This window comes from Scyliorhinus torazame, chromosome 1 (assembly GCF_047496885.1).
Source record: "Scyliorhinus torazame isolate Kashiwa2021f chromosome 1, sScyTor2.1, whole genome shotgun sequence".
Lineage (NCBI taxonomy): Eukaryota > Metazoa > Chordata > Chondrichthyes > Carcharhiniformes > Scyliorhinidae > Scyliorhinus > Scyliorhinus torazame.
The window spans coordinates 377,185,586-377,213,070 of NC_092707.1; the positions used below are offsets into that span (position 1 = coordinate 377,185,586).

Genomic DNA, 27,485 nt, shown 5'->3' on the forward strand with positions numbered 1-27,485 from the left:
CAAATCTATGTGACCTGATAGGACTACAATGCAATCATATCTGAATAAACTGAATACTTGCTTCTGTTTGGTTAGTTGTGCAACATGGGGATAAATGAAGATTTTTGAGCATCTTTATGGGTAACCTGAGCACTAAATTCAATCCAATTAATATGAACTATTTGTGGCTAAACATCTTCCTAACTGGGAGGTCAGAGTGAACTGGTTATATAATTAATGCCTTTGAAATAAAGTAGAAAACACAGGAAATAGTATTGCAACATATTCTATTTTACCTAGCATCTGAAAGGTACTTGGACTGTCAAAGGTTGTGCCTTCATAACTTGATAACAGATAGTCATGTGAGGCTAAATGGTATTTTTAAAAATAATTTTACATTAAGCAATAAACGCTGTGAATACTGCCTAATGACCAACTTCATTCCACCACTGACCACTATCTGAGACTGAACCAGATTATTTGCAACAGCAGCATTCTACTTGACCCTGAGCTGAGCTCCTGACCCCATATCCTCTCCATTATCAGGTCTGCCAGCATCCACCTCTGTAATACTGCCTATCTTTGACATTACCTCACCTCAGACCACCTGTTGCTGAAACCCTTGCCTCTTTTAGCTCCAGATTCAGCTATTCCAATGCTCTTCTGACTGGCCTCCTGCATACCACCCTCCGTACATTTCAGCTGTCCCAAAACTGTTGCCCATATGTCTCCCCAATTCACATCAAGTCGCCATCACTCTGTGCTTGTTGACCCTACATTGGCTCTTACTTTGATAGTGGCTCAATTTGAAAATTCACAATATTATGTTTAAGTTCTTCCATGGCATAGCCCCTTCCCATCTCTGTAATCAATCTCCTTCATAGATCATAGATTATCATAGAATTTACAGTGCAGAAGGAGGCCATTCGGCCCATCGAGTCTGCACCGGCTCTTGGAAAGAGCACCCTACCCAAGGTATACACCTCCACCCTATCCCCATACCCCAGTAACCCCACCCAACACTAAGGGCAATTTTAGACACTAAGGGCAATTTATCATGGCCAATCCACCTAACCTGCACATCTTTGGACTGTGGGAGGAAACCGGAGCACCCGGAGGAAACCCACGCACACACAGGGAGGATGTGCAGACTCCGCACAGACAGTGACCCAGCGGGGAATCGAACCTGGGACCCTGGAGCTGTGAAGCAATTGTGCTATCCACAATGCTACCGTGCTGCCAATGGCTGCTCTGCCATTGGCAGCTGTGCCTTCAACTGACAAGGCCCTCAGTTCTGCAACTCCTCTCTAAACCTTTCTTTCTTCCTTTTAAGATGCTCCTTAAAGCCTGCCTGCTTGACCAAGCTTATGGCCACCTGTCCTAATGTCTCTTTTATGTGGCTTAGTGTCATATTTTGTCTGATAACACCCCCTGTGAAGTGCCTAGGGATGTTTTGCTGCATTAAAGACACAACAGGAATTGTCTTGGTTTGTCTTGGATAAATCTGTTTGAACTTTCATCGCCAGAGGGCGCTCTTGATTTAGTTTCCTGTAATGCATTTTAGGTAGCATTTCAGTCTCCTAGGAACACAGTAAGCAAAAAGTAGTCTTTACTAATAATTTTTTCATCCTTTTTCTTCAAAACACTCCATGTAATACTGTATATATTTTAACAGCAAATTGTTAACATTTATCATCAGGAAAAAGGGCTGTGGTCCCTTGCAAATGCTGCAGTTTTTGTAATAATGAGGTTGCTTTTAGCCCTGGTGACAAATTGTGTGCTGTGTTCAAATGGTAAATCCTAAATATTGAGCCATCATTAATAACAGCACTCGGATGATATGATTCCTTGTTCCAACAGGTGAAATTACCTAATTTTATTTTTTATCTTCCAGTATATGTTATCTGTAAACAAGGAAATGATTCTCAGAAGGCCGTTAAAATCTTGCAGGAGTTACTTGACAATGAGCTCTGCTCATTATCAGTGAAGGATATCCAGGGTGGCCTCATGGCTTGGGCTTGTAAGATTGATCCAACCTTTCCACAGTATTGATTGCTGGAAACAGGAGGAAAGGAAGCAAATCATTTCACACCATTTTTTAAAACGCTTAAAACGTATTAATTATTCAATGTACTGTTAATTCTTTGTATGTCAGTAAATGCAAGTGGAAAGTTTTTCTTGTCAGTGTTGCTCAGTATCTAGAAAGGAAACCCCACAGATTGTTTCAGTTGATGTGCTAGCTATTTAAGAGAAGATAATGCTGATTTCTGTGTTGAATATATTTCAATTGGTTAATAAGGAACAAACAATTAGTAACTAAATACAAGTGCATGGAAAATCTCACTGGTTAGAGTTGATTCTTTTTATTAAGTATCTTACATTACAGACCAAATACTATGCTACTGAATTACTAATAGTGGAATATTGTGAGAACTAAAAGATTAACCTTTTAGATGCAATTGATATGGCATCACGAATAAATGAAGCAAATGAGCCATGCAAAAATTCTGGCAATAGATGCTTGCTGAAATATGCTGCCAGGTGAACAATTGAATGGCAATTCCCCTGATACTGGGACGTTAATGTGACAATTCTGTTTTCAGTAATGGACCAGATGTATTAAACATGTACCCTTACGTGTAACATAGCTGTCTAGGTTTTCCAGAAAAATACTCATTATGACATGGATTCCATAAATGTAAACAATAACACATCTATCTGTTTGATATAATTTTGTCAGTTATGATCATCTCTTGTGTTTCAAAAACAAAAACAGCCAGACTGATCGGCCAAAATGTCCTTTTTAAATATGTACTTGCAGAATTAATTATATCATCACCAGTTTAACGTCACAATGACAAAGTCACTTCCAGAGCACTTTCAACTTTTTATGGTGTGAGATGGATCATTTGGAAGATCTACTGAATGTTTCAAAATAGAATATCGTAGCCAGTGCTTCATAAGGAAATAATTTCATTTTTGAAATTGACTGGGACTCTCATGATTCTGTTACGTGTGATTGACACTTGTTGGAAATATCGGTTGTTCGAATCTTTATGCAAGATTTATTCAGTGCAAAGACCTAAAGCAATTCAACTTTTGATCCAATGATTTCATAATCTATTTCCTCCATAATATTGTGTATGAAGTATGATTTCTGTTTGCATGACAATTTTGTAATCCTTGTATTACCTGCATGAGGTGTCTATTTTATTTTTAGAACCGAGGTCTTTGATTAATCACATCTTTGAGGATTTTGGAATTCTAAAAGCTGACATTGAAGAATACATGCACAGGAAAAATAGTGTCAAGACAGTCCTTTCAGTAACTGGCTTGCTTTTTAACTGTTGCTTTCTAAGGGGAAATGTACACCGATCCTACAAACTAACCTAGATTTTTTAATCAACAAGGCTCAAAATAAATCTTCAGGCCTGGCGCTCAGAAGGCTCCTGTAAAAGAGCTGCAAAGGATATGTTGGACACCAGGCCTGAAGATTTTTTCTGAGCCTTGTCGATTAAATTCAGTCATGGAATTAATTTACACTGAGGGCTCTAATGATTGCAGAAAATAATTCTGTTCAATGAATCTTACAATTGTAGTTTCTATTATAAAAAAATATTTTATGCTGAACAAGATGTTGTATTTGTAAGAAAAGGAGATTTGAAAGTTTTTTCTGGTCTGTTCTGGATTAGTTACAGAATGATATACAGGCCTTTCCCTTGCCCCACAGTCTCCTCCTCGATGTCTGCTACTCCATAGTGTATATGTAGCCATGTTGCAATAAAAAACTGATATGTGTTTACTTATAAATGCCTAAAATTGTAATTTTGTTTTCATATGCTAGAACACTAAAAATTAGGTTGAGTAAAATTACAGAATTAAGAGATCGTAAGTGTTCGTTGATATTTAAAAGCTATTATCTCCTCGAAGATTTAAATTTGTTTGAATTTCCTGAATCAGTATTGTGAAATATTATGGAAATGTATGTTTACTCCGCTTTCTTTTTCTTATTAATACAAACCTTTCTTAACTTTGGTACAATGGACGGCACGGTAGCATAGTGGTTAGTACTGTTGCTTCACAGCGCCAGGGACCTGGGTTCAATTCCTGGCTTAGGTCACTGTCTGTGCAGAGTCTGCATGTTCTTCCTGTGTCTGCATGGGTTTCCTCCGGGTGCTCCGGTTTCCTCCCACAAGTTCTGAAAGATGCGCTTGTTAGGTAAATTGGACATTCTGAATTCTCCTTCAATGTACCCGAACAGGCGCTGGAGTGTGGTGATTAGGGGATTTTCACAGTAACTTCATTGCAGCGTAATGTAAGCCTACTTGTGACACTAATAAAGGTTATTATTATCTTGGTGGAGACCGGTAACTTTTAAAAATAAATTTGAATTACGCCATAAGACTTCATATTTTATCGCTCCAATGCCGACACATAGGTGGAGGTCACACGCCTGGTAGCTCCCGCTGTTTTTTGGCCCTCTTTACCCAGTTTTGGGAAATTGTATATGAACGTTCTCCAGTAAAGTTGTGGTAATTAGTGGATGTCGAAAACCCACCGCAAGAATACGGGACAGAAAGGAACGAGCGCTAGTCTGCCTGACAGTTCAGGTTCCAGTGCGGAGTTCTGTGGGAGGAAAAATGGTGGGGGAAAGCTCGCTGGGTGGGGCTGCGCCCATTACGCTGGCCGAGGTGATGGCAGTGTAGTTTAAGCAGCATGGGAAGGAGATGATGGGAATGCTCAAACAGTTGGTGACGATACCATGCCCAATAAGGGAGGCCCTTGGAAAGACATTGACGGCAATGTGGGAGCCTGGAGAGGTGTTGAAGGGGGTGGAGGAAGCATTGTCGCAGCACAGCGATCAGCTCACCTCGATGGGATAGGAGCTGCGGAAGGTGGAGGAAAGCAAGGCAGCACAGTGGTTAGCACTGCTGCCTCACAGCACCAGGGACCCGGGTTCAATTGCAGCCTTGGGTGGCTGTCTGTGTAGTTCGCACATTCTTCCCTTGTCTTCGTGGGATTCCTCCGGGTACTCCAGTCTCCTCCCACAGTCCAAAGATGTGCATATTAGGTTGATTGACCATGCTAAATTATTCCTTAGTGTGCAAAGGTTAGGTGGGGTTAAGGAATTGTAGGGGGGTGGCGCGATATAGAGTGCTCTTTCAGTGGGTCGGTGCAGACTCGATGGCCGAATGGCCTCCTTCTGCACTGTAGGGATTCTATGATTGTATGAAAGGGCTGAGAGCCAAAGTGGAGGACCTGGAGAACAGGTCATGGTGGCAGAATCTTTGGATTGTGGGACTGTGAGATTATAATAAGCATATTCGCTTATTGTCACAAGTAGGCTTCAATGAAGTTGCTGTGAAAAGCCCTTAGTCGCCACATTCCGGCACCTGTTCGGGGAGGCCAGTACGGGAATTGAACCCACGCTGCTGGCATTGTTCTGCATTGCAAGCCAGCTATTTAGCCCACTGTGCTAAACCAGCCCCTATCCTATCTCCCCTATGGGGAGATCATTGTTGTCGGTGAGGAAAGCGGAATACTTGGTGATCATCATTTCGGATCATGCCCTGCATTTGGTGAATGTGGTCCTGGAGAAAAGACCTGCACAGATGCCGGCATGGAGGATGGATGTGAGGTTGCTTGTGGATCTGGGTTTTTGTGTGAGGATGGCAAAGGGGATTGATAATTATGTGGGGTTTAATAAGAATGGGGAGGTCTTGCAGTCGATGGTCTGGGAGGCGTTGAAAGCGATGGTCAGGGGTAAGATCATCTTGTATAAGGAGCAGGTGGATAGGGAGGCAAGCGGAGTGGCAGTGACTGGTAGATGAAGCATTGGTGGGAACTTTGTGGAAGATGCCACTCCGGAGCTTTTGGTCAGTTAAAGGAACTGCAGATGAAGTTTTGCCTTTGTCTACAGGGAAAGTGGTATACCAGTTGAGGCAGGCGAAGCGTGTGGTATACCAGTTGAGGCAGGCGAAGCGTGTGGCGTCCTGCTTGCTGGCAGGACAGCTCCTCTGGCACGCGGCCTTCACAAGAGACAGTTCAGGTCTGGAATGGTACGAGGGGGCTGCTGGTGGCGCCGGAGCAGGTGAACAGGACATTTGAGGAGTTTTATAAGAGGTTGTATAGGTTGGAGCCTCCGAGGGTTGAGTCAGATATGAGGGAGTTCTCGGGCTGGAGTTTCCAAAGAGGATGAGAAGGCAGGGTTGGAGGAGCCAGTGGGGATTGAGGAGTTTCGGATGGCAGTAGGGAAGATGCAAACGGGTAAAGCACCAGAGCTGAATGGATTCCCGGTGGAAATCTATAAGACGTTTTTGGATAGGTTAGCGCTGCTGTTGGTGGAGATGTATGAACACGCAGTGCCTAAGGGGGCACTCCCAGAGACGATGGAAGAGGCATCTATTTTGCTGTTGTTAAAAAAGGATATGGAGTGTGGGTCGTATCGGCTAATATCTCTGTAAATGTGGATACCAAGATTTTTGCCAACGTGCTTAGGCTGGAGGAGTGCCTTCCGAAGGGATTGGGGAGGATCAAATGGGGCTTGCAAAGGGTAGACAGTTGTCGTTGAATGTGCGGTGCTTATTAAACATGTTCTCTCCATCAGAAGGGGGGGGAGCTGAAGGTGGTGGTGGCGCTGGATGCAGAGAAGGCGTTTGATCGAGTAGAGCAGAGTTATTTGTTTGTGGTGATGGAGTGGCTTGGTATTGGGCCTAGGTTTGTGGTCAAATTGTTATAAGGAACTGAAGGCGAGTATTTGTACAAATGAGGTGAACTCGGGATATTTTCAGCTGCATAGGGGAACGAGACGGGTGTCTCATGTCCCCCTTGTTGGTTGCGCTAGCGATAGAGCACTTGGCCATTGTGCTGAGAAACTCGGATAAGTGGAGAGGGGGCGGGGGGGGGGTGCATAAGGTGTCCCTGTATGCAGACAACCTTTTGTATATTTCTAACCCGGGTCCGATGATGAAAATGAAATGAAAATCGCTTATTGTCACAAGTAAGCTTCAAATGAAGTTACTGTGAATTCCCCTAGTCGCCACATTCCGGTGCCTGTTCGGGGATGGGGGATATAATGGGGCTGCTCAAGCGATTTGGGGCTTTTTCGGGTTACAAATTGAATTTGGAGAAAAGTGAGTTGTTTTTGGTTTCCTCACCGGGGGCGAGAGCTGGCTTGGTGGGATTGCTGTTTCTTGTGGTGACTACTCTATTTCTGGGGATGCAGGTAGCTCGGGACTAGGCCCGGCTCCGTAAATTGAATTTTACCAGCCGAGTGGGTAGGGTCAAGGCAGATTTGTTGGGATGGGACAGCCTTCGCTTATCACCGGCAGTCTGAGTGCAGGCAACAAAGATGAACATCTTGCCGCAGTTTTTATTTTTATTCCAATGCCAACTGATCTTTTTGCAAAAGGTGTTTTTTGTGGGGGTGGAGCGGTTGATTTTGTCGTTTGTATGGGCGGGGAAGGTGGCGAGGATTCGGAAGACGGTGCTTCAGAAAGGACAACAGTCGGAGAGTTTGGCTCGTCCAAATCCGATGTATTACTATTGGGCGGCGAATGGCAAGAAGGTTCGGGCTGGAGTGAGGATGGAGGCAGGCTCTTGTAGGGAGTCAGGGTGCTGGCAACGGCACCATTCCCATTTTCCCCAGGAAATTCTCAGGTAGTCCAGTGGTGGTCGCCACGCTGAAGATATGGAGGCAATTTTGGCAACATTGTAAGTTAGGGGCGGGTCGAAGCTGACGCCGGTTCGAGAGTATAATGCATTTGAGCCAGCAAGACTCGATGCTAGGTTTTGCGGATGGGGGGGGGGTGATGGAAATGAAGGACTTCTTTATGGAAGGGCAGTTTTTGAGTTTAAAGGAGTTAGAACATCACAGCGCAATACAGGCCCTTCGGCCCTCGATGTTGCGCCGACCTGTGAAACCAATCTAAAGCCCATCTACACTATTCCCTTATCATCCATATGTTTATCCAATGACCATTTAAATGCCCTTAATGTTGGCGAGTCCACTACTGTTGCAGGCAGGGCATTCCACGCCCTCACTACTCTCTCAGTAAAGAACCCACCTCTGACATCTGTCCTATATCTATCTCCCCTCAATTTAAAAATATGTCCCCTCGTGCTAGCTATCACCATCCGAGGAAAAAGGCTCTCACTGTCCACCCTATCCAATCCTCTGATCATCTTGTATGCCTCAATTAAGTTGATGGAAAAGTTCAGGATTCTGCGGGGGGGGGGGGATCTCAAAGTATATGCAGGTGCGGGACTTTGCAAGGAAGGTTTTTCCAGTGACACCTCCCTCTTCATTGTTGAAGGGGGTGTTGTCGGTGATGGGGTTGGAGGGGACTCATTTTTGGGAAGATTTTGGAGGAGGATATGGCGTCGCTGGAGGGGTTAAGGCCAAGTGGGAGGAGGTGCTGGGGGTGGCTTGGAGGGTAGGTTGTGGTGTTAGATGTTGCGGAGGGTGAATGCCTCAATCTCGTGTGCGAGGCTGGGGTTAATCCAGTTAAAAGGTAGTGCATAGGGCACACCTGACAAGGTCGAGGATGAGCCGTGCGTTTGAAGGGGTGGAGGACACTTGCGAGCGGTGTGGGAGAACATATGTACATATGTTCTTATCCTGTCTGAAGTTGGAGAAAATCTGGGGGTCGTTTTTCAGCACTGTGTCGGCGATCTTGCACTTGGATTTGGAGCCCAGTCCCCTGGGGGCTTATTTGGGTGCCGGACTTGCCGTAGCTGCAAAATGGACTGGGGGCAGACATTTTAACCTTCGTCTTGCTGATTGCTCGCAGGTGGGTCCTGTTGGGATGGAGGTCAGCCTTCCACCCAGTGCCTCAGTATGGCTTGGGCCCTGATGGAGTTCCTATATTTGGAGAAGGTTAAGTTTATCTTGAGGGGGCGATTGAGGGGTTCCACAAGACATGGGGTCTGTTTATTCTTCACTTTTAAGAGTTGGTTACCGCCAGCTGCTGTGGGGAGGGGGGCTATTATTTGAGTTATTGGGGTGTTGGTTGGTAGAGTGGAGGAGGGGTTTTCTTGTTTTGCATTGTTTTGCTTTATGTATCAAATGTTAAAAACCAAATTAAAATATTTTAAATAAAAACTTCATATTTTAAACAAAAGAAAAACTTGTACTGCACAAGACTTATACTATTTATGCCATATCTTGGAAGCACTCATACTTTAAACCTGAAAATCTCACAGAATACTCAATATTTTCCATTAATTTCCACCCAACCTTGCCCTGTACTTGACAGGATCTTGAGGAATCCTTTGCTTCTCTTGGGATCAAACTAAGGTGTGCCACAGCTTTCAGGAATTCATTTTAATTCTCATATGAGATTTAATGGGGTCCTTCCACTACCATTCAGCGAGGGGAACCCTCCAATAGCTCGCAGTTGTGGAACACCCCCCTCTCCCCACAGCTCATGCCTCACCGCATTCTTGTTTCATGACTCTAAATCAAAAAACACTGGTTCAAGATAACTCTCTGGTCCACAGTTTTTGGCAGATTGTCTCCCTCTTTCTGACTCCTCCAAACTGTTCAATATCCAGAGTTCAACCAACTCTTTCCAGAGAAATCACCAAGCTAACACACAAAACAAAAAATAATCTTCATACAAGCTATTCCCCAGGAATGCTTGCGATATCCCAGAAGAGATTTAATCTAATTATCCCCAACTCCACAGGATTTCTTGGTTCTGGGGACCTACATGAATAATTTAAGCCTCTTATTGAGCAAGGTAGACATCTTGTCTCCAGCAAGAATCTGAGAGAGGTAACTGTTAGGGCTCTTGCTTTACCTTCTAATAAGTGTCGTTAGTCTGGTTGATTGGAGGTATCAAAATATGATTTTATTGCTAATCATTCACTTGAATAAAATTAAGAACTGAAGCAAAATTTTAGAAATGAAATATCAAATGATAGATAAAAGGGTCGAACTCATGGCAAAATGCACAAAACATAAACACAAACAAACATGATTCAAGAAATCAGGAATGCAGGATTTAAGGAACAAGACCTCGACCACGAGGTACTACTTTTAAGGGAATTCTTATTTCTGGTTTAACCCCTCATTTACTCTCATTGGTTTCTAATTCTCAGCTGAGACATCCTGCTTTGTTCAAATGGATGTCTGTTACTTAGAGGATGATTTATTAAACAAACATTGGACATTACTTAAGATTGACTGGTGCCTGTCAAGAATAGCTCTGCGTGCGCAGTGTTAGGAAAATTACTGGATATGTTTCTCACGCCACAGTTCAGTCCGGCGATCTTGCTGTAACTGATTAGTTGATATATTCTTATTGCTGAATACAATGGCTTATTCATCATGTGAAACATTGACTGAAACAATGTCTGGATTCCCACAGTCTAATTCATTATGTGAAACAATGACTGGATTCTCACAGTCAAGACACAGGAAGGGCTGGTTTAGCACAGTGGGCTAAAGAGTTGGCTTGTAAAGCAGAACAAGGCCAGCACTGCGGGTTAAATTCCTGTGTCAGCCTCCCCGAACAGGCGCCGGAATGTGGTGACTAGGGGCTTTTCATTGTAACTTCATTCGAAATCTACTTGTGACAATAAGTGAATTTCATTTCATTTAATAATTTGTACTTCTCTACTGCATGCATTTAATTAGCACCTAAAATTATCATTATATCAATAACCCTGCCTCCAGCAAGAACCTAAGAGAGGTAACCCATGGGTTTAATTTCCAGTATGTCCCACAATGACATTGTAATACAAACAAGTCAGGTCACCCTTGAATTTGCAATTACTTTTTAGGTCTGTTTACCAGCTTCGAAACCAAGTGTTCTCATTTATCTTGCATTTAAAAATGTCAATTCGCAGCCTAAAAGTTATAATTCTATTAGATATTTGTAACATTTTTAAAAACATTTTTTATGTGACAATTGAATATGATCTGTAGCTGCTTAAATTTCTCATTGTTACCCACTTGTGAAAATCGATTACTGTCACAAGTAGGCATCAAATGAAGTTACTGTGAAATGCCCCTAGTTGCCACATTCCGGCGCCTGTTCGGGGAGGCTGGTACGGCAATTGAACCATGCTGCTGGCCTGCCTTGGTCTGCTTTAAAAGCCAGCTCTTTAGCCCTGTGCTAAACCAGCCCCTTGTTTTGGCAGATGTGTGGTGCATGGGGTTGAAATTACTCAGGGACATGCTTCTTCAGCTTCCAGCCATGTCCTCCGCTCTCTACTTCTCAGACTCCGTGTTATTCAATGCGCCTGCTGACCACTGGGCATATTAAGACAATGTGCCAAAGAGGAAAATGTATTAGCTAGTGTACTTCCTAAAATGTGTGAAGTTTGAATGCTGGATGCAAGACAGGACTATGTGTCCAGCATTCTAACATTGGTAAAGAAGGCACATAATTGTTTTATTAAACTAGGGTCTACGCAAAAGCAATTTAAATCACTAACTTTGGACACTTACCTTCTTCCTAGCATGTCAATTTCATTGGACCCTTTAATTTTTCCAGCAGCCAGCTCAGTAAAACAAAAGGGGAGTGGCCTCCAAGTCTACTGGTGGTGGATTGTGCTGATGTCTTCGGGGATTCTTTCGCTGCAGGCCCCAAGCAGCTCCAGCCAGCCAAAGTATCAAGACTTTTTCCAAAGCAGATCTTTAAACCTTTGTAACTCCAACGGGCCATCACTTTCTGAGGCTAATTGGAAGTTATGGTCTAAATTATTTCTCTCCACGCCCAGAGTTGCATCTGAATCTGCAGACAAGGGTGTAAAATCCTGTCTTGCATATTTTGCAAGCTATCATTTTTGGTATTTGATTTTAAGGAAGTTTCAATTCGTGGATTACGCTTTTCGTTGAAAAGATCCAATTTCAACACTGAAAAGGAAAACTTACATTATCATCTTGCAGCACTTTAGCTTACATAATTTGTTGTGCAATGTAGAAACCATTCTGCATGGCAAAACCTCAAGAGAAATTAAATGATCAGTCACTCTGCTTATGGTGATGATGGGCAGCACTGTGGCACAGTGATTAGCACTGCTGCCTCACAGTGCCAGGGACCCAGGTTCGGTTCCCAGCGTGGGTCACTGTCTGTGCGGAGCTGCACGTTCCCCCCATGTCTGCGTGGGTTTCCTCCGGGTGCTCCGGTTTCCTCCCACAGTTTAGAGATGTGCAGGTTAGGTGGATTGGCCATGCTGAAATTTGCCTTAGTGTCCACAAGAAAAAGGTTAGGTAGGGTTATTGAGTTATGGAGATAGGGGAGAGGTGTGGTCTTAAGTAGAATGCTCTTTCCAAGGGCCGGTGCAAACTTAATGGGCCGAATGGCCTCCTTCTGCACTGCAAATTCTAGGATTCTATGACCCGGGTTTGATTTGAGTCTTGGGTGACTGTTTATGTAGAGTTTGCACGTTCTCCCCGTGTCTGCGTGGGTTACCTCCTGGTGCTCCAATTTCCTCCCAACGTCCAAAGATGTGCAGGTTAGGTGGGGTTGCAGGGATGGGGTGAGGGAGTGGGCCTGGGTTGTGTGCTCTTTTGGTGGATCGGTGCAGATCAATTGGGGTGAATGGCCTCCTTCTGCACTGGAATTATGTGGTTTAGGGACAATTTATGGCAGATGTAAGGAGATGCCCCTGGCAATAGGATCTTTAACATTCACACCTGACTGGAAACAAACTGTTACCAATTAAATTTGATATCATCTACAAGCTTGGGATGAACTTTATTTAAAAAAAATCTTGATTGATTGATTTGATTTATTGTCATATATACCGAGGTACAGTGAAAAGTATTGTTCTGCGTACAGTCCTAACATCATTCCATACATGAAAGAACATAGGACATACATAAATACACAATGTGAATACATAGGCACAGGCATCGGGTGAAGCATACAGGAGTGTGGTACTAATCAGTAGAGAAGATGTGTGAAGAGATAGATCAGTCCACAAGTCGTAACAGCGACTTCCGGTTGCGGCTATGCAGAGCTAAGCCGCACGATTGGGCAGCTCGCGCTATCACGGACTTTCGGGCGCTTTAGAGGAGCCCCAATGGAAATTTTTTTGAAGATGACCCGTGGGGAAGGGAAGAGCGAGGTCCCCCTTCAACTTTTATGGACAGGACCAGAAGTGAAACGGCCAAAAAAGCGGCATTGGAGCAGCGGGAGAAGCGAGGGAAGAAAAGCAAAATGGCGGCGGCCGGGGACAAAGTGGAATGCGGGCCGGAGCTGCAGGAGTTCATCAAGCACTGCTTCGAGGAGCTGCGGAAGGAGATGCTGGCGCCCATGTTGTCGGCGATTGAAGGACTAGGGATGACCCAGAAGGCCCACGAGGTAAAGATCCAGGAGGTGCAGAAAAGAGTCAGTGAGAATGAGGATGAGATCTTGGGCCTGGCGGTGAGAGTGGAGGAGCACGAGGCGCTGCACAAGAGGTGGGCGGGAAGATTCGAAGACCTGGAGAACAGGTCGAGGAGAAAGAACCAGCGTATCCTGGGTCTCCCTGAAGGAGTGGAGGGGGCCGATGCCGGGGCATATGCGAGCACGATGCTCGAGGCGATGATGGGCGCGGAGGCCCCTTCGAGGCCGCTGGAGCTGGATGGGGCACACCGGCTGCTGGCGAGGAGGCCCATGGCAAACGAGCCGCCAAGGGCGATGGTGGTGAGGTTTCACCGTTTCACGGACAGAGAGAGGGTCTTGAAATGGGCCAAGAAGGAGCGGAGCAGCAGGTGGGACAATGCGGAGATCCGAATATACCCGGACTGGAGCACGGAGGTTGCAAACAGGAGAGCGGGTTTCAACCGGGCCAAGGCGGTGTTGCACTGGAAAGGAGTGAGATTCGGAATGCTGCAGCCAGCCCGATTGTGGGTCACATACAAGGATCAGCACCATTATTTCGAAACGCCTGAAGAGGCATGGAACTTTATTTAAACCGAAAAGTTGCACTCAAACTGAGGGTTTGTGAGGGTGGGGGGGGTGTTTGATGGTTGCTGTATATAGGGGGTCAATCACACGCAGGAAATGTTACATGGGCTGGGGGAGAGAGACAAGGCTGCGACAGGAGCTGCGCCAGAGGGAGCGGGGCAGGCTTAGGAAAGCGCGGGGCTTTTCCCGCCCTGGGGAAGAAAGGCGGAAGGGGGAATGGAGGAACGCACACTGATTGGGAGATTCCCACACGGGGAGGTCAATGGGACGGCGGGGGAAGCCGGGGTCAGCAGGTGTCAGCTGATTTACGGGAGTGATATGGGGGGAGCAAAAATGCTAGACATGGGTCTAGCGGGGGTGAGGGGAGGGGGGGGCGGGGGGGGAAAGGGTTGCTGCTGCACTGGCCGAAGGGGAATGGGTCACAGAAGAGGTGGTCGGGGCGGGGGTCACCCGGCTGGGGGACTGGAGGGTGAGGGCGGTGCGGACACGGGACTGGCCTAGAAAAGGAGATGGCTAGTCGGGGTGGGGGGGGGGGGGGGGGTGGGGTGGGAGCCCCTCCAGTCCGGCTGATAACGTGGAATGTGAGGGGCCTGAATGGGCTGGTGAAGAGGGCCCGAGTGTTCGCGCACTTAAAGGGACTGAAGGCAGAAGTGGTCATGCTCCAAGAGACACATTTGAAGGTGGCGGACCAGGTCAGCTTAAGAAAGGGGTGGGTAGGACAGGTATTCCATTTGGGGCTGGACGGGAAGAATAGAGGGGTGGCAATATTGGTGGGGAAGCGGGTGTCGTTTGAGGCCAAGCATATCGTAGTGGACAATGGAGGGCGATATGTGATGGTGAGCGGTAAGTTGCAGGGGACGTGGGTGGTATTGGTAAATGTATACGCCCCGAACTGGGATGATGCCGGATTCATGAAGCGCATGTTGGGGCGCATTCCAGACCTGGAGGTAGGCGGCCTGATAATGGGTGGGGATTTCAATACGGTGTTGGACCCAGCACTGGACCGCTCCAGATCGAGGACTGGAAAGAGGCCGGCGGCGGCCAAGGTGCTTAGGGTTTTATGGATCAGATAGGGGGAGTGGACTCGTGGAGGTTTGCCAGGCCGCAGGCCAGGGAATTTTCTTTTTTCTCCCACGTGCACAAAGCCTACTCCCAGATAGATTTTTTTGTCCTGGGCAGGGCGCTGATCCCGAAAGTGGAGAGAACGGAGTATTCGGCCATAGCCGTTTCAGATCACGCCCCGCACTGGGTGGAACTGGAGCTGGGAGAGGAGAGGGACCAACGCCCGCTGTGGCGGCTGGATGTGGGACTGCTGGCAGATGAAGTGGTGTGTGGGAAGGTGAGGGGGTGCATCGAAAGGTACTTGGAGGACAACGGGGAGGTGCGGGTGGGGGTGGTATGGGAGGCGCTGAAGGCGGTGATCAGGGGAGAGCTAATCTCCATCAGGGCTCATAGGGAGAAGATAGAGGGCATGGAAAGGGAGAGGTTTGTGGGGGAGATTTTAAGAGTGGACAGGAGATACGCAGAGGCCCCTGAGGAGGGATTACTTGGGGAAAGGCGACGTCTCCAGGGAAGGCAGAGGCACAGTGGAGGAAGGCGCAGGGGGCGACCTACGAGCATGGGGAGAAGGCGAGTTGGATGCTGGCACACCAGCTCCGTAAGAGGATGGCAGCGAGGGAAATAGGGGGAGTCAAGGATAGAAGTGGAGTCACAGTGCGGAGTGCGACGAAAATAAAGGAGGAATTCAAGGCCTTCTGTGAGGAGCTGTACAGATCCCAGCCCCCAGCGGGGGAAGAGGGGATGAGACGATTCCTAGACCAATTGAGATTCCCGAGGGTGGAGGATCAAGAGGTGGCTGGTTTGGGGGCACCAATTGGGTTGGAGGAGCTGAGCAAGGGTTTGGGGAGCATGCAGGGAGGGAAGGCCCCGGGACCGGATGGGTTCCCGGTGGAGTTCTGCAGGAAGACCTGTTGGCTCCGATACTAGTGAGGACCTTCAATGAAGCAAGGGAGGAAGGGACCCTGCCCCCGACAATGTCGGAGGCGACGATTTATTTGATCCTAAAGGGGGACCAGGACCCACTGCAATGTGGATCGTACAGGCCGATCTCGCTCCTCAACGTGGATGCAAAGTTGCTGGCAAAAGTGCTGGCTACGAGGATCGAGGACTGTGTCCCGGGGGTGATCCACGAGGACCAGACGGGATTTGTAAAGTGCAGGCAACTAAACACCAATGTGCGGCAGCTCTTAAACGTGATAATGATACCATCGGAGGAGGGAGAGGCGGAGATAGTGGCAGCTATGGACGCGGAGAAGGCCTTTGACCGAGTAGAGTGGGAGTACCTCTGGGAGGTGCTGCGTAGGTTTGGGTTCGGGGGAGGGTTTATCAGTTGGGTTAAGCTCCTTTACAGAGCCCCGGTGGCGAGTGTGGTGACGAATCGGCGGAGGTCGGAGTACTTTCGGTTGTACCGTGGGAAGAGGCAGGGGTGCCCCCTGTCCCCCCTGTTTGCATTGGCGATCGAACCCTTGGCCATGTCATTGAGGGAGTCTAGGAAATGGAGGGGGGTGGTCCGAGGGGGAGAAGAGCATCGGGTGTCGCTTTATGCAGATGACCTGTTGCTGTATGTGGAGGATCCAGTGGAGGGGATGGTGGAGGTCATGCAGACTCTAAGGGAGTTTGGGGAGTTTTCGGGCTATAAGCGCAATGTAGGGAAGAGTGAGCTTTTTGTAGTACAGGCAGGGGACCAAGAAAGGGGGATAGGCGATCTACCGCTGAGGAGGACAGAGGGGAGCTTTCGGTACCTGGGGATCCAGATAGCCAGGAGTTGGGGGGGCCCTACATAAACTGAATTTGACGAGGTTGGTGGAGCAGATGGAGGAGGACTTCAAAAGATGGGACATGTTACCGCTCTCGCTGGCGGATAGAGTGCAGTCGGTCAAAATGGTGGTCCTTCCGAGGTTTCTTTTTGTGTTTCAGTGCCTTCCCATCGTGATCACCAAGGCCTTTTTTAAGAGAGTAGGCAGGAGTATTATGGGATTTTTTGTGGGCGAATCGGAGCCCGAGGGTAAGGAGAGGGTTTCTGGAACGCAGTAGGGACCGAGGAGGGTTGGCGCTGCCGAACCTAGGGAGCTACTACTGGGCAGCAAATGTGGCGATGATCCGTAAGTGGGTGATGGAGGGAGAGGGGGCGGCATGGAAGAGATTGGAGATGGCGTCCTGTAAAGGAACAAGCCTGGGGGCGCTGTGACGGCACCGCTGCCGCTCTCACCGTCAAAGTACACCACAAGTCCGGTGGTGGCGGCAACGCTAAAGATCTGGGGCCAGTGGAGACGGCACAAGGGTGCAATGGGAGCTTCGGTGTGGTCCCCGATCAGGGGTAACCACCGGTTTGTCCCGGGGAGGATGGACGGGGGGTTTCAGAGCTGGCATCGGGCGGGGATTAGAAGAATGGGGGACCTGTTCATTGATGGGACGTTTGCGAGCCTCAGGGCACTTGAGGAGAAGTTTGAGATACCCCCGGGAAATGCATTTAGATACATGCAGGTGAGGGCGTTTGTGAGGCGGCAGGTGAGGGAGTTCCCGTTGCTCCCGGCACAGGAAATTCAAGACAGGATGATCTCGGGTGTATGGGTCAGGGAGGGCAAGGTGTCAGCAATATACCAGGAGATGAAAGAAGAGGGGGAAGCACTGGTAGAGGAGCTGAAGGGTAAATGGGAGGAGGAGCTGGGGGAGGAGATTGAGGAGGGGTTATGGGCTGATGCCCTAGGTAGGGTTAATTCCTCCTCCTCGTGTGCCAGGCTCAGCCTGATACAATTTAAGGTGGTTCACAGAGCGCACTTGACGGGGGCGAGGTTGAGTAGATTTTTTGGGGTAGAGGACAGATGTGGAAGGTGCTCAGGGAGCCCGGCGAACCATGTCCATATGTTTTGGTCATGCGCGGCACTGGAGGGGTTCTGGAGAGGAGTGGCGGGAGCAATATCTCAGGTGGTGAAAGTCTGGGTCAAGCCAAGCTGGGGGCTAGCAATATTTGGAGTAGTGGATGAGCCGGGAGTGCAAGAGGCGAAAGATGTCGGCATACTGGCCTTTGCGTCTCTAGTAGCACAGCGAAGGATCTTGCTAATGTGGAAGGAGGCGAAGCCCCCCCCCCCCGCGTGGAGGCCTGGATAAATGACATGGCTGGGTTCATTAAGCTGGAGAGGATAAAGTTTGCCTTGAGAGGGTCTGCACAGGGGTTCTACAGGCGGTGGCAACCGTTCCTAGACTATCTCGCGGAGCGTTAGAGGAAGGTCGGTCAGCAGCAGCAGCAACCCAGGGGGAGGTGGGGGACGTCCTGTGAGGTGGGAGGGAGGGGGTGGGGCGGTTTGCCGAAGGGGTGTTTGAGCAAGAGAACACATGAAAGATTTGGGAAACTGGCACGTACGGGAGAGAGCCAGTGTACAAAGCTCTGTAACATATCGTTTTACCATGTATATATCTTGCTATGTGCGATTTCTTTCTATTTTGTTATGGGGGGGGGGGGGGCTTATTGTTTGTAAGGGTGACAAATTGTGTTAAAAAACTTTAATAATTTTTTTTTTTTAAAAGGAAGTCGTAACAGCGAGAAGAAGCTGTTTTTGAACCTGTTAGTGCGTGTTCTCAGGCTTTTGTATCTCCTGCCCGATGGAAGAAGTTGGAAGAGAGAATAACCCAGGTGGGTCGGGTCTTTGATTATACTGCCCGCTTTCCCAAGGCAGCAGAAGGTGTAGTCAGGGTCAATGTATGGGAGGCGGGTTTGTGTGATGGACTGGGCTGTCTACATGACTCTGTAGTTTCTTATGTTCTTGAGCCAAGCAGTTGGCATGCCAGCCTGTTGATGCAGCCAGATAGGATGCTTTCTACGATGCATCTGTAAAAGTTGGTAAGAGTCAATGTGGACATGCTGAATTTCTTTATTTTCCTGAGGATATATAGGCACTGCTGTGCCTTCTTGGTTGTAGCGTCGACGTGGGTGGACCAGGACAGATTGTTGGTGGTGGGCATACCTAGGAATTTGAAGCTGTCAACCATCTCCACCTCGGTACCATTCATGCAGACAGGGGTGTGTACGATATTTTGCTTCCTGAAGTCAATGACCAGCTCTTTAGTTTTGCTGCTGTTGAGGGAGCGTAGCTTATCTGGCCTCTTGAACTTGCTCCATTCACCATTCAATATGATTATGGCTGATCTGATTGTGGCCTCAACTTCACTTTCCGGTCTGCCCCCTGACCGACCCTCGACACCCCTCGCCCATCAAAAATCTAACTTAGCCTTGAATCTGTTCAGTGACCCAGCCTCCACAATACTCTGGGGAAGAGAATTCCACAGAAAAACAACCCTCTTAAGAGAAAAGATTTCTCCTCATTCCCATCTTAAATGGGAGACCCCCTCGTTTTTAAGCCGTGTCCCTCTGGCTCTAGACTCCCTCCACTTGGGGAAATATCCGATCCGCACCCATCTTGTTGAGTCCTCTCGGGATCCTGTGTTTCAATAGGATCACCTTTCATTCTTAAATACCATGAGATTCCCCAGGAATCAATCTAATGAACCTCCTCTGAACTGTTTCTAATGCAATTATATGTTAAATAAGGACACCAGACCAGCACACAATACTCCAGATGCAGTCACTCTAAGACCCTGTCTAGTTTTAGCAATGCTTCCCAACTATTTTTATACTTGATTCCCCTTGCAATAAACAATAATATTCCATTTGTCTTCTTTCCTAATCGGGCAACACATAATCGGGCAACACAAGGTACACAATGTAACTACATAACACCGGCATCGGGTGAAGCATACAGGAGTGTAGTGTTAATCGGGTCAGTCCATAAGAGGGTTGTTTAGGAGTCTGGTAACAGTGGGGAAGAAGCTGTTTTTGAGTCTGTTCGTGCGTGTTCTCAGATTTTTGTATCTCCTGCCCGATGGGAGACGTTGGAAGAGTAAGTAGGCCGGGTGGGAGGGGTCTTGATTATGCTGCCCGCTTTCCCCAGGAGGTGTAGATGGAGTCAATGGATGGGAGGCAGGTTTGTGTGATGGACTGGGCTGTGTTCACGACTCTGAAGTTTCTTGCGGTCTTGGTCCGAGCAGTTGCCATACCAGGCTGTGATGCAGCCAGATAGAATGCTTTCTATAGTGCATCTGTAAAAGTTGGTAAGAGTTGGTAATGGCGTTGCTGCCATTGTGGACCATGTAGCACTGGAGTGAAATAAAGATATTGGATGGTGTCCCAGTCAAGTGAGCTGCTTTTTCCTGAATGGCATTAAGCTGGTAGAATTTGTTGGAAGTGCATTCATCCAGCCAATTGGAGCGTATTCCTGACTTGTGCCTTGTAAATGACAGACAAGCTTTGGGGAGCTAGGAGGTGAGTTACTAACCTCAGAGTCTGCAGAACTCTATAGCACAAAGAGATCTGAGTGTCCTGGTACATGAATCACAAGAAGTCTGTCTTTGACCTGCTTTTGTAGCTACACTATTTATATGGCTGGTCCTGTTAAGTTTCTGGACAGTAATCCCCAGGATGTTGATGGTGGAGGATTCAGCAATGATAGAGCCATTAAATGTCATGAGAAGGTGGTCATTGTCTGGCACAAATGAGATTTTCAGTTATCCGCCCAGACTGAATGTGGTCCAGGGCTTGCTGCATGCAGGCACAGGCTGTTTCAGTATGTAATGAATAACGAATAGCACTGAATGCTCTGTAATCTTCAGCGAACATCCTCATTATGATGCAGGGGTGGCCAGTGATAAGCAATTGAGGATGGTTGGTTTCAGAGGAATGCAATGACACAGCTCTAGGTCTCTATCACCTCCCTGGATTGCCTTTGTGTTGCCAGAGTGATTGCCCAACATCCAGTGATTGATTTTCATTCCAGGTAGGTTTTGGGAAGGTGGAGCGGGAATTTTTATGAGCATGGAGACAAGGCTAGCCGCCTACTGGCTTACCAGTTGAACAAGCAGGCAGCCACGAGGGAAACAGCGCAGGTAGAGAACAGCAGAGGCAGACTGGTAGCCAAAGGTCAACAAAGCATTTGAGGTCTTCTACCGGGGACTGTACACCTTCAAGCTCCCGACAGGTACTCAGGGATGAAACGGTTCCTTGATGGACTGGACATGCCAGCCGTGGGGGACGATAGACGGAGGGAGCTGGAAGCACCACTAGGACTGGGAGAGGTCATGAAGAGTATCAACTCCATGCACGCGGGGAAGGCACTGAGACCCGACGAGTTCCCGTGGACTTTTACAAAGAATTTGTGTCGGCACTTGCCCCGCACCTGTTGGAGATGTTTGCAGACTCACTAGCAAGGGGCACCCTACCTCCAACGCTAACACAGGTTACCATATTGCTGATACCCAAAAAAGATAAAGACCCAACAAAATGTGGATCATACAGACCCATTTCACTGCTCAATGTGGACGCTCAAAAGCCCTGGCCAAGAGACTGGAGAACTGCGTACCAGAGATGGTCGCAGAGGACCAGACGGGCTTTGTCAAGGGTAGACAGCTGACTGCGAACATCAGATGACTGCTGAATGTGGTATTGACCCCACCTGGGGAGAGAACACCAGAGATGATCATCTCCCTGGATGCAGAGAAGGCCTCCGACAGAGTCGAATGGAAGTATCTCTTTGAGGTACTGGAGCAGTTTGGGCTAGGGACAGGTTTCACCTCATGGGTGAAGCTCCTGTACAATTCCCTCAAAGCGAGCATTCCGACCAACACCACCAGCTCTGAATACTTCCAGCTGCACAGCGGCATAAGGCAGGATGCCCGCTGTCCCTGCTGTTGTTTGCCTTGGCAATTGAGCTGCTGGCAATCGCCCTGCGAGACTTGTACTTGGTAAATGGCAGACAAGCTTTTGGGAGCTAGGAGGTGAGTTACTAACCTCAGAGTCTGCAGAGGAGCTGGAGGGGAATCTGAAGAGGATGCAGACAGCACAGAGTCTCACTCTATGCGGATGAATTGCTCCTCTGCATCTTAGACCTGCAAAACAGCATGAAATAAATCACAAAGTTCCTGGGAGAGTTTGGAGTCTCCTCGGGCTACAAACTCAACCTGTGCAAAAGCGAAGTATTCCCGTGAGCCTGAGAGGGGGAGGGGCAGTTCTGGAAGGTCTACCATTTAAAATAGCAGGAAGCAAATTCCACTACCTGGGGATCCAAATAGCCCATGACTGGATATGGATCCACAAGTGGAGGAAATAAAAAAGGTCTACTGAGATGGGATACACTCCTGCTTTCCCTGGTGGGGAGGATGCAGACGATGAAGATAAACATATTGTTGAGGTTCCTCTTCCTGTTACGATCCATATCGATTTACATTCCCAGGGTCTTTTTCCAGGCAATAGACAAAATAATTATGGCATTTCTGTGGGGAGAGAAGAATCCAAGAAACCCCAAAACAGTACTACAAAGGAGAAGAAGCATGGAAGGCCTGGCCCTCCTCAACTTGCAATACTATCACTGGGCAGCCATGGCCGAGAGAGTGAGGGGATGGGTGAAGGAACCAAACCCGGAGTGGGTGAGGATGGAGGAGTCCTATACTGGAGGCACCCTCTGGGCTCTCGCCACGACAGCATTCCCATCCCCGCCAGCAAAGCACTCAACCAGCCCAGTGGTAGTAGCAACCGTGAGAACCTGGAACCAGTTGAGGCAGCACTTTGGACTGATTGAAGTGTCCACCATGGCCCCCATCTGCGACAACCACAGATTTCCACCAGCCATGCTCAACGGTACCTTTGAGAGGTGGAGACAGGATGGGGGAACACTGACGGTTCGGGACTTTTCCACGGGAGACAGACTAGTGACCCTAGAGGAGCTGACAAAGAGACTGGAACTACCAAACAGACAGGAACTCCGACATCTGCAAGTCAAAAACTTTCTCCACAAGGAAACAACAACGTACCCAAGGACCCTGAGAAACACAATGTTGGAGGACTAACTGAACATGGACAGTCTGGGAAAGGTGAACTGTGGGGACATATAGGGACGACTTTTAGAAAGGACATGCTCCTAACTAGACAAAACAAGGGAAAAATGGGAGGAGGAGCTCGGGTCAGAAATAGGGTGGGGACTCTGGAGCAAGGCACTGAGCAGGGCCAACTCCACCTCCTGCTTCGCAAGGCTTAGCCTCATGCAGCTAAACGTGGTGCACAGAGGACACCAAACAAGAACCCAAAAGAGTAGGTTCTTCCCAGAGGTGGAGGATAAATGTGAACAGTGTCAAGGAGGCCCAGCCAACCACACCCACATGTTCTGAGCCTGTCCCAGACTTGTCAGGCTTTGGAATTTTTTGAAGCATTGTCCAAGGTTGTGGGGGTGAGGGTGGAGCCATGCCCAAGAGTGGCAGTTTTGGGGGTATGGGACCAGCCAGAACTACATATGGGGAAGATGGCTAGCACCCTTGTCTTTGCTTGCCTAATCGCCCCTGGAGACCCTGCTCAGCTGGCTATCAGCAGCTGTAGACTGGCTGGCAAACCTATCGGAGTTTCTCCACCTAGAGAAGATTAAGTTCGCCATCCAAGGGTCAGAGGATGGCTTCCACAAAGCGTGGGAGCCAATCCCCAAATTGTTCCAAAACCTGTTTGAAGCCAACAACCAATAGAGCGGAGGAGGGGGGATGAACAGGAGCCATCGGGACCACAGGGAGCAGGCAAACAGGGGAAGGAGGGGGGGGGGGCAGAGGAAATAACAAGGGGAGGCCAGAAAGGGGCCGACACAGAGACCAGAGGGCCCAACACAAGGTCACACAAAAGAGAACCCTCAAAAGCAGGCTGACAACTGAATGGGAAGAGGGGAGAACAAGAAAGGGGAAGCCAAGTGACAGGGAGGGAGGGGGAAGGGAAAAGGAGGGCACTGCTCACATATAAACACCACACAATTACCCACGGTGAAGTAAAGGGCCAAAGAAAGGACCCTGAAACAGTGAAAGGGGGGGGGCGACACTGAGAAAAAAACTTGGAAAATTTCAGTTTTTTAAAACGCATTTTAGTTAGAATATCCCAAAACATTCATAACGAATAAATTACTTTAAAATGTTGGAACTACTCAGCAGATATGATAGCATCTGTAGAGAGAGAAACAGATTTAACATTTTAGGTCAGTAACATAGAACATAGAACCTTTCATCATCACTAGGAAAAGTTAGAAATGCAATAGATTTTGAGTATATGAAAGGGTGGGGATGGGGCAGGTAGAAGAATAAAAGGAAAGGTCTGTGATAGGGTGAAGGATATATGAAATTAAATAACAAAAGGTTTCATGGTGCAAGAACAAGGCGAGTGGCAATAGGGCAAATAAAGAAATACAAGATGTATGTCAGATAAGGGCAGGGGCGGATCTACTATGAAACTAATGAAGCTTAAGCTTCAGGGGCCCTAGTCCCGGAGGGGCCCCAGAAGCGACTTTAGTCCACATTGCTTAAAGATTTAGGGTCTACTGTATGAGAAGGGGTTTTAAAAAAATAATAATATTAATTATATAGTGTAATTCAATACAAAATAATAGTTAAAATAAAAATTAAAAGGTTATTAAAGTATCATGTAGGCTAGCCGTAAACGAAAAAACGTTCAAATTAAGGATGTTTCATTCTAAATATATTTAATATAAAATAATTATAAATAATTTAAAACACTATTAACATTTATGACAGAAATACAAACAGTAGGTGACGTGTCGTAACAAGAAAGGGGAGCCGTTGAAAAGGCAATCACAATGCTAACGTGAATTTTCAACGTGATAGCACTCGTGATAGCGATCTGGACAAGAATTTTTTTCAATAAAGTGTTCACACGGATACAATATTTTAATTACCCCTACTCAAAATAAATGTTATATTTAGAAAAGTAAGGTAAGTAATAAAGGTGAAATAGTGGTAGATTAGCTGAAGCCTATTGTTTTTATGAAGAGGTGAACGGAAGGTAGGCTTCGACCGCATAGTCTAGGCTAATACTATGTTACAAGTATTTATGAAAAAGTAATAAAAGGGTGAATTTGTGTTAAATTACAGGTGTTTATTATGAAAAGTGTTCAAATAATGGTAAAATTGTGTTACATTACCTTAGCGCATGAGTTTTGGTGGCCTAGTCTTGCCTAACTTAGCCTAGCCTAGAGTAGGCTAGCTTGAACATAGCCGAGTTTAGCCTATTTAGCTTATTTATTATAAATCTTAAAAAATGGCGCTTTACTTTCTGAGGTTTTTTTTTTTAAAAACCCTTTCTCAGAAAGTAGACCTAAAAATTTTTCCTTTCAAAGCATGTGACAATAGTCGCACGACTCAAATTGATTAATTTTTTGTTGGAAATGTTTCAACAATCCCAAAGTATGAGAGTCAGTAGCACAGATGTTGTAAAGGTGGAGTGTCACGGTAAGTTGGCTGTTCTGCTGTGGCTAATGTAATTTTTGCAAAGAATTTATACCACAAGTTGGTAAAGCTGGAATATGCTATTTTAACAGTCGTTTGGGAAGAAGTGCTGGAGCGTTTCAACAAAACAAGTAAGACACTCCAAACCCCTGGTTTTGATGTATTTGAAGGTTATCTTCTGCTATCATCTTTACTTTCGTTTGTTAAAGAACTCAGAGAAATTCAGCCAATAGGATTGCACATGATGAATCAGAAGCAAAAGGTTTGTGTGAAGATATCACCTCAAGTTATTCTGATGTTTCCAAATGCATTGTTACAAGGACATTTTCAGATGGAACAAGTGGAATTGCTTCTTTGAGAGGAGCTGACAAATTTAGGATAGAAGTTCTATATCAACTCTATGACTGCTTGATAATCCAGATACGCAAGGGGATTGACCCATATGAGCAGATTTCAAAAAGGTTCAAGTTCCTCTCAGAATTGGTGAACAATTCTGAAATTGATGAGGACAGTATTAAACTTATAATATCGTATTACAAAGATGATATTGACCATAAATAAGTAAACGAGTGTTATCAGTTCAAAGAATATTTGCACCTTAAGAAATCCCAGAACACAGAAGAAAACACGCCATCTAAAATGCAATGCGCAGAAGTTCTTCAGCTTATTTGTGAGAAATACCTATTTGAAGTGTTCCCCAATATTACTACTGCGCTTAAGCTGTACTTGACTATACCTATCATAAGCTGTGAAGCAGAAAGGAATTTTTCAAAGCTATCCTTTAAAAAGAACAAATTTGGGACTACCATGACTGAAGAGCGCTTAAATTCTTTATGCATATTGTCTCTTGAAAATGACATTGCAAGGAAGCTCTCATATGACAAAACTGTACGTGAATATGTTGCTAGAAAAAACAGAAAAAAGAGTATTTTGTAAAATGTGCTTCATAAGAACTAGGAGCAGGAGTAGGCCATCTGGCCCCTCGAGCCTGCTCCACCATTCAATGAGATCATGGGTGATCTTTTGTGGACTCAGCTCCACTTTCCGGCCCGAACACCATAACCCTTAATCCCTTTATTCTTTAAAAAACTATCTATCTTTATCTTAAAAACATTTAATGAAGGAGCCTCTACTGCTTCACTGGGCAAGGAATTCCATAGATTCACAACCCTTTGGGTGAAGAAGTTCCTCCTAAACTCAGTCCTAAATCTACTTCCCCTTATTTTGAGGCTATGGCCCCTAGTTCTGCTTTCACCCGCCAGTGGAAACAACCTGCCCGCATCTATCCTATCTATTCCCTTCATAATTTTATATGTTTCTCTAAGATCCCCCCTCATCCTTCATAATTCCAACGAGTACAGTCCCAGTCTACTCAACCTCTCCCTGTAATCTAACCCCTTCAGCTCTGGGATTAACCTAGTGAATCTCCTCTGCACACCTTCCAGTGCCAGTACGTCCTTTCTCAAGTAAGGAGACCAAAACTGAACACAATACTCCAGGTGTGGCCTCACTAACACCTTATACAATTGCAGCATAACCTCCCTAGTCTTAAACTCCATCCCTCTGGCAAAGAAGGCCAAAATTCCATTTGCCTTCTTAATCACCTGCTGCACCAGTAAACCAACTTTTTGCGACTCATGCACTAGCACACCCAGGTCTCTCTGCACAGCAGCATGTTTTAATATTTTATCATTTAAATAATAATCCCTTTTGCTGTTATTCCTACCAAAATGGATAACTTCACATTTGTCAACAGTGTATTCCATCGGCCAGACCCTAGCCCATTCACTTAGCCTATCCAAATCCCTCTGCAGACTTCCAGTATCCTCTGCACTTTTTGCTTTACCACTCATCTTAGTGTCGTCTGCAAACTTGGACACATTGCCCTTGGTCCCCAACTCCAAATCATCTATGTAAATTGTGAACAGTTGTGGGCCCAACACTGATCCCTGAGGGACACCACTAGCTACTGATTGCCAACCAGAGAAACACCCATTAATCCCCACTCTTTGCTTTCTATTAATTAACCAATCCTCTATCCATGCTACTACTTTCCCCTTAATGCCATGCATCTTTATCTTATGCAGCAACCTTTTGTGTGTATTGTATTATGTATTAAATAAAATATTATGTTGACTGTGGTCGTTTCTATGTTTTATTTCATCATTCTATGATGCATCATGCATGTATATAACATTTCCCTAATTTTCATCCCACCATAACTCG

The 27,485-nt window shown here is 46.6% G+C and overlaps 1 protein-coding gene across 5 annotated transcripts in view; it reads left to right on the forward strand.

Moving 5' to 3' along the window:
* mocs3 (molybdenum cofactor synthesis 3) overlaps positions 1 to 27,485 on the forward strand; it is a 194,112-nt gene that overhangs the window by 164,838 nt on the left and 1,789 nt on the right. For 3 of the 5 annotated variants that reach the window (XM_072511883.1, XM_072511856.1, XM_072511849.1), the window contains one exon: positions 1,874 to 3,789. In XM_072511883.1, coding sequence (XP_072367984.1) covers positions 1,874 to 1,966 — 93 coding nt within the window. In that variant the 3' untranslated portion in view covers positions 1,967 to 3,789. Of the gene's footprint in view, positions 1 to 1,873; positions 3,790 to 18,470; positions 18,577 to 25,351; positions 27,350 to 27,485 lie in introns of those variants that run through there. The other 2 variants (XM_072511865.1, XM_072511874.1) reach the window with 2 other exon arrangements.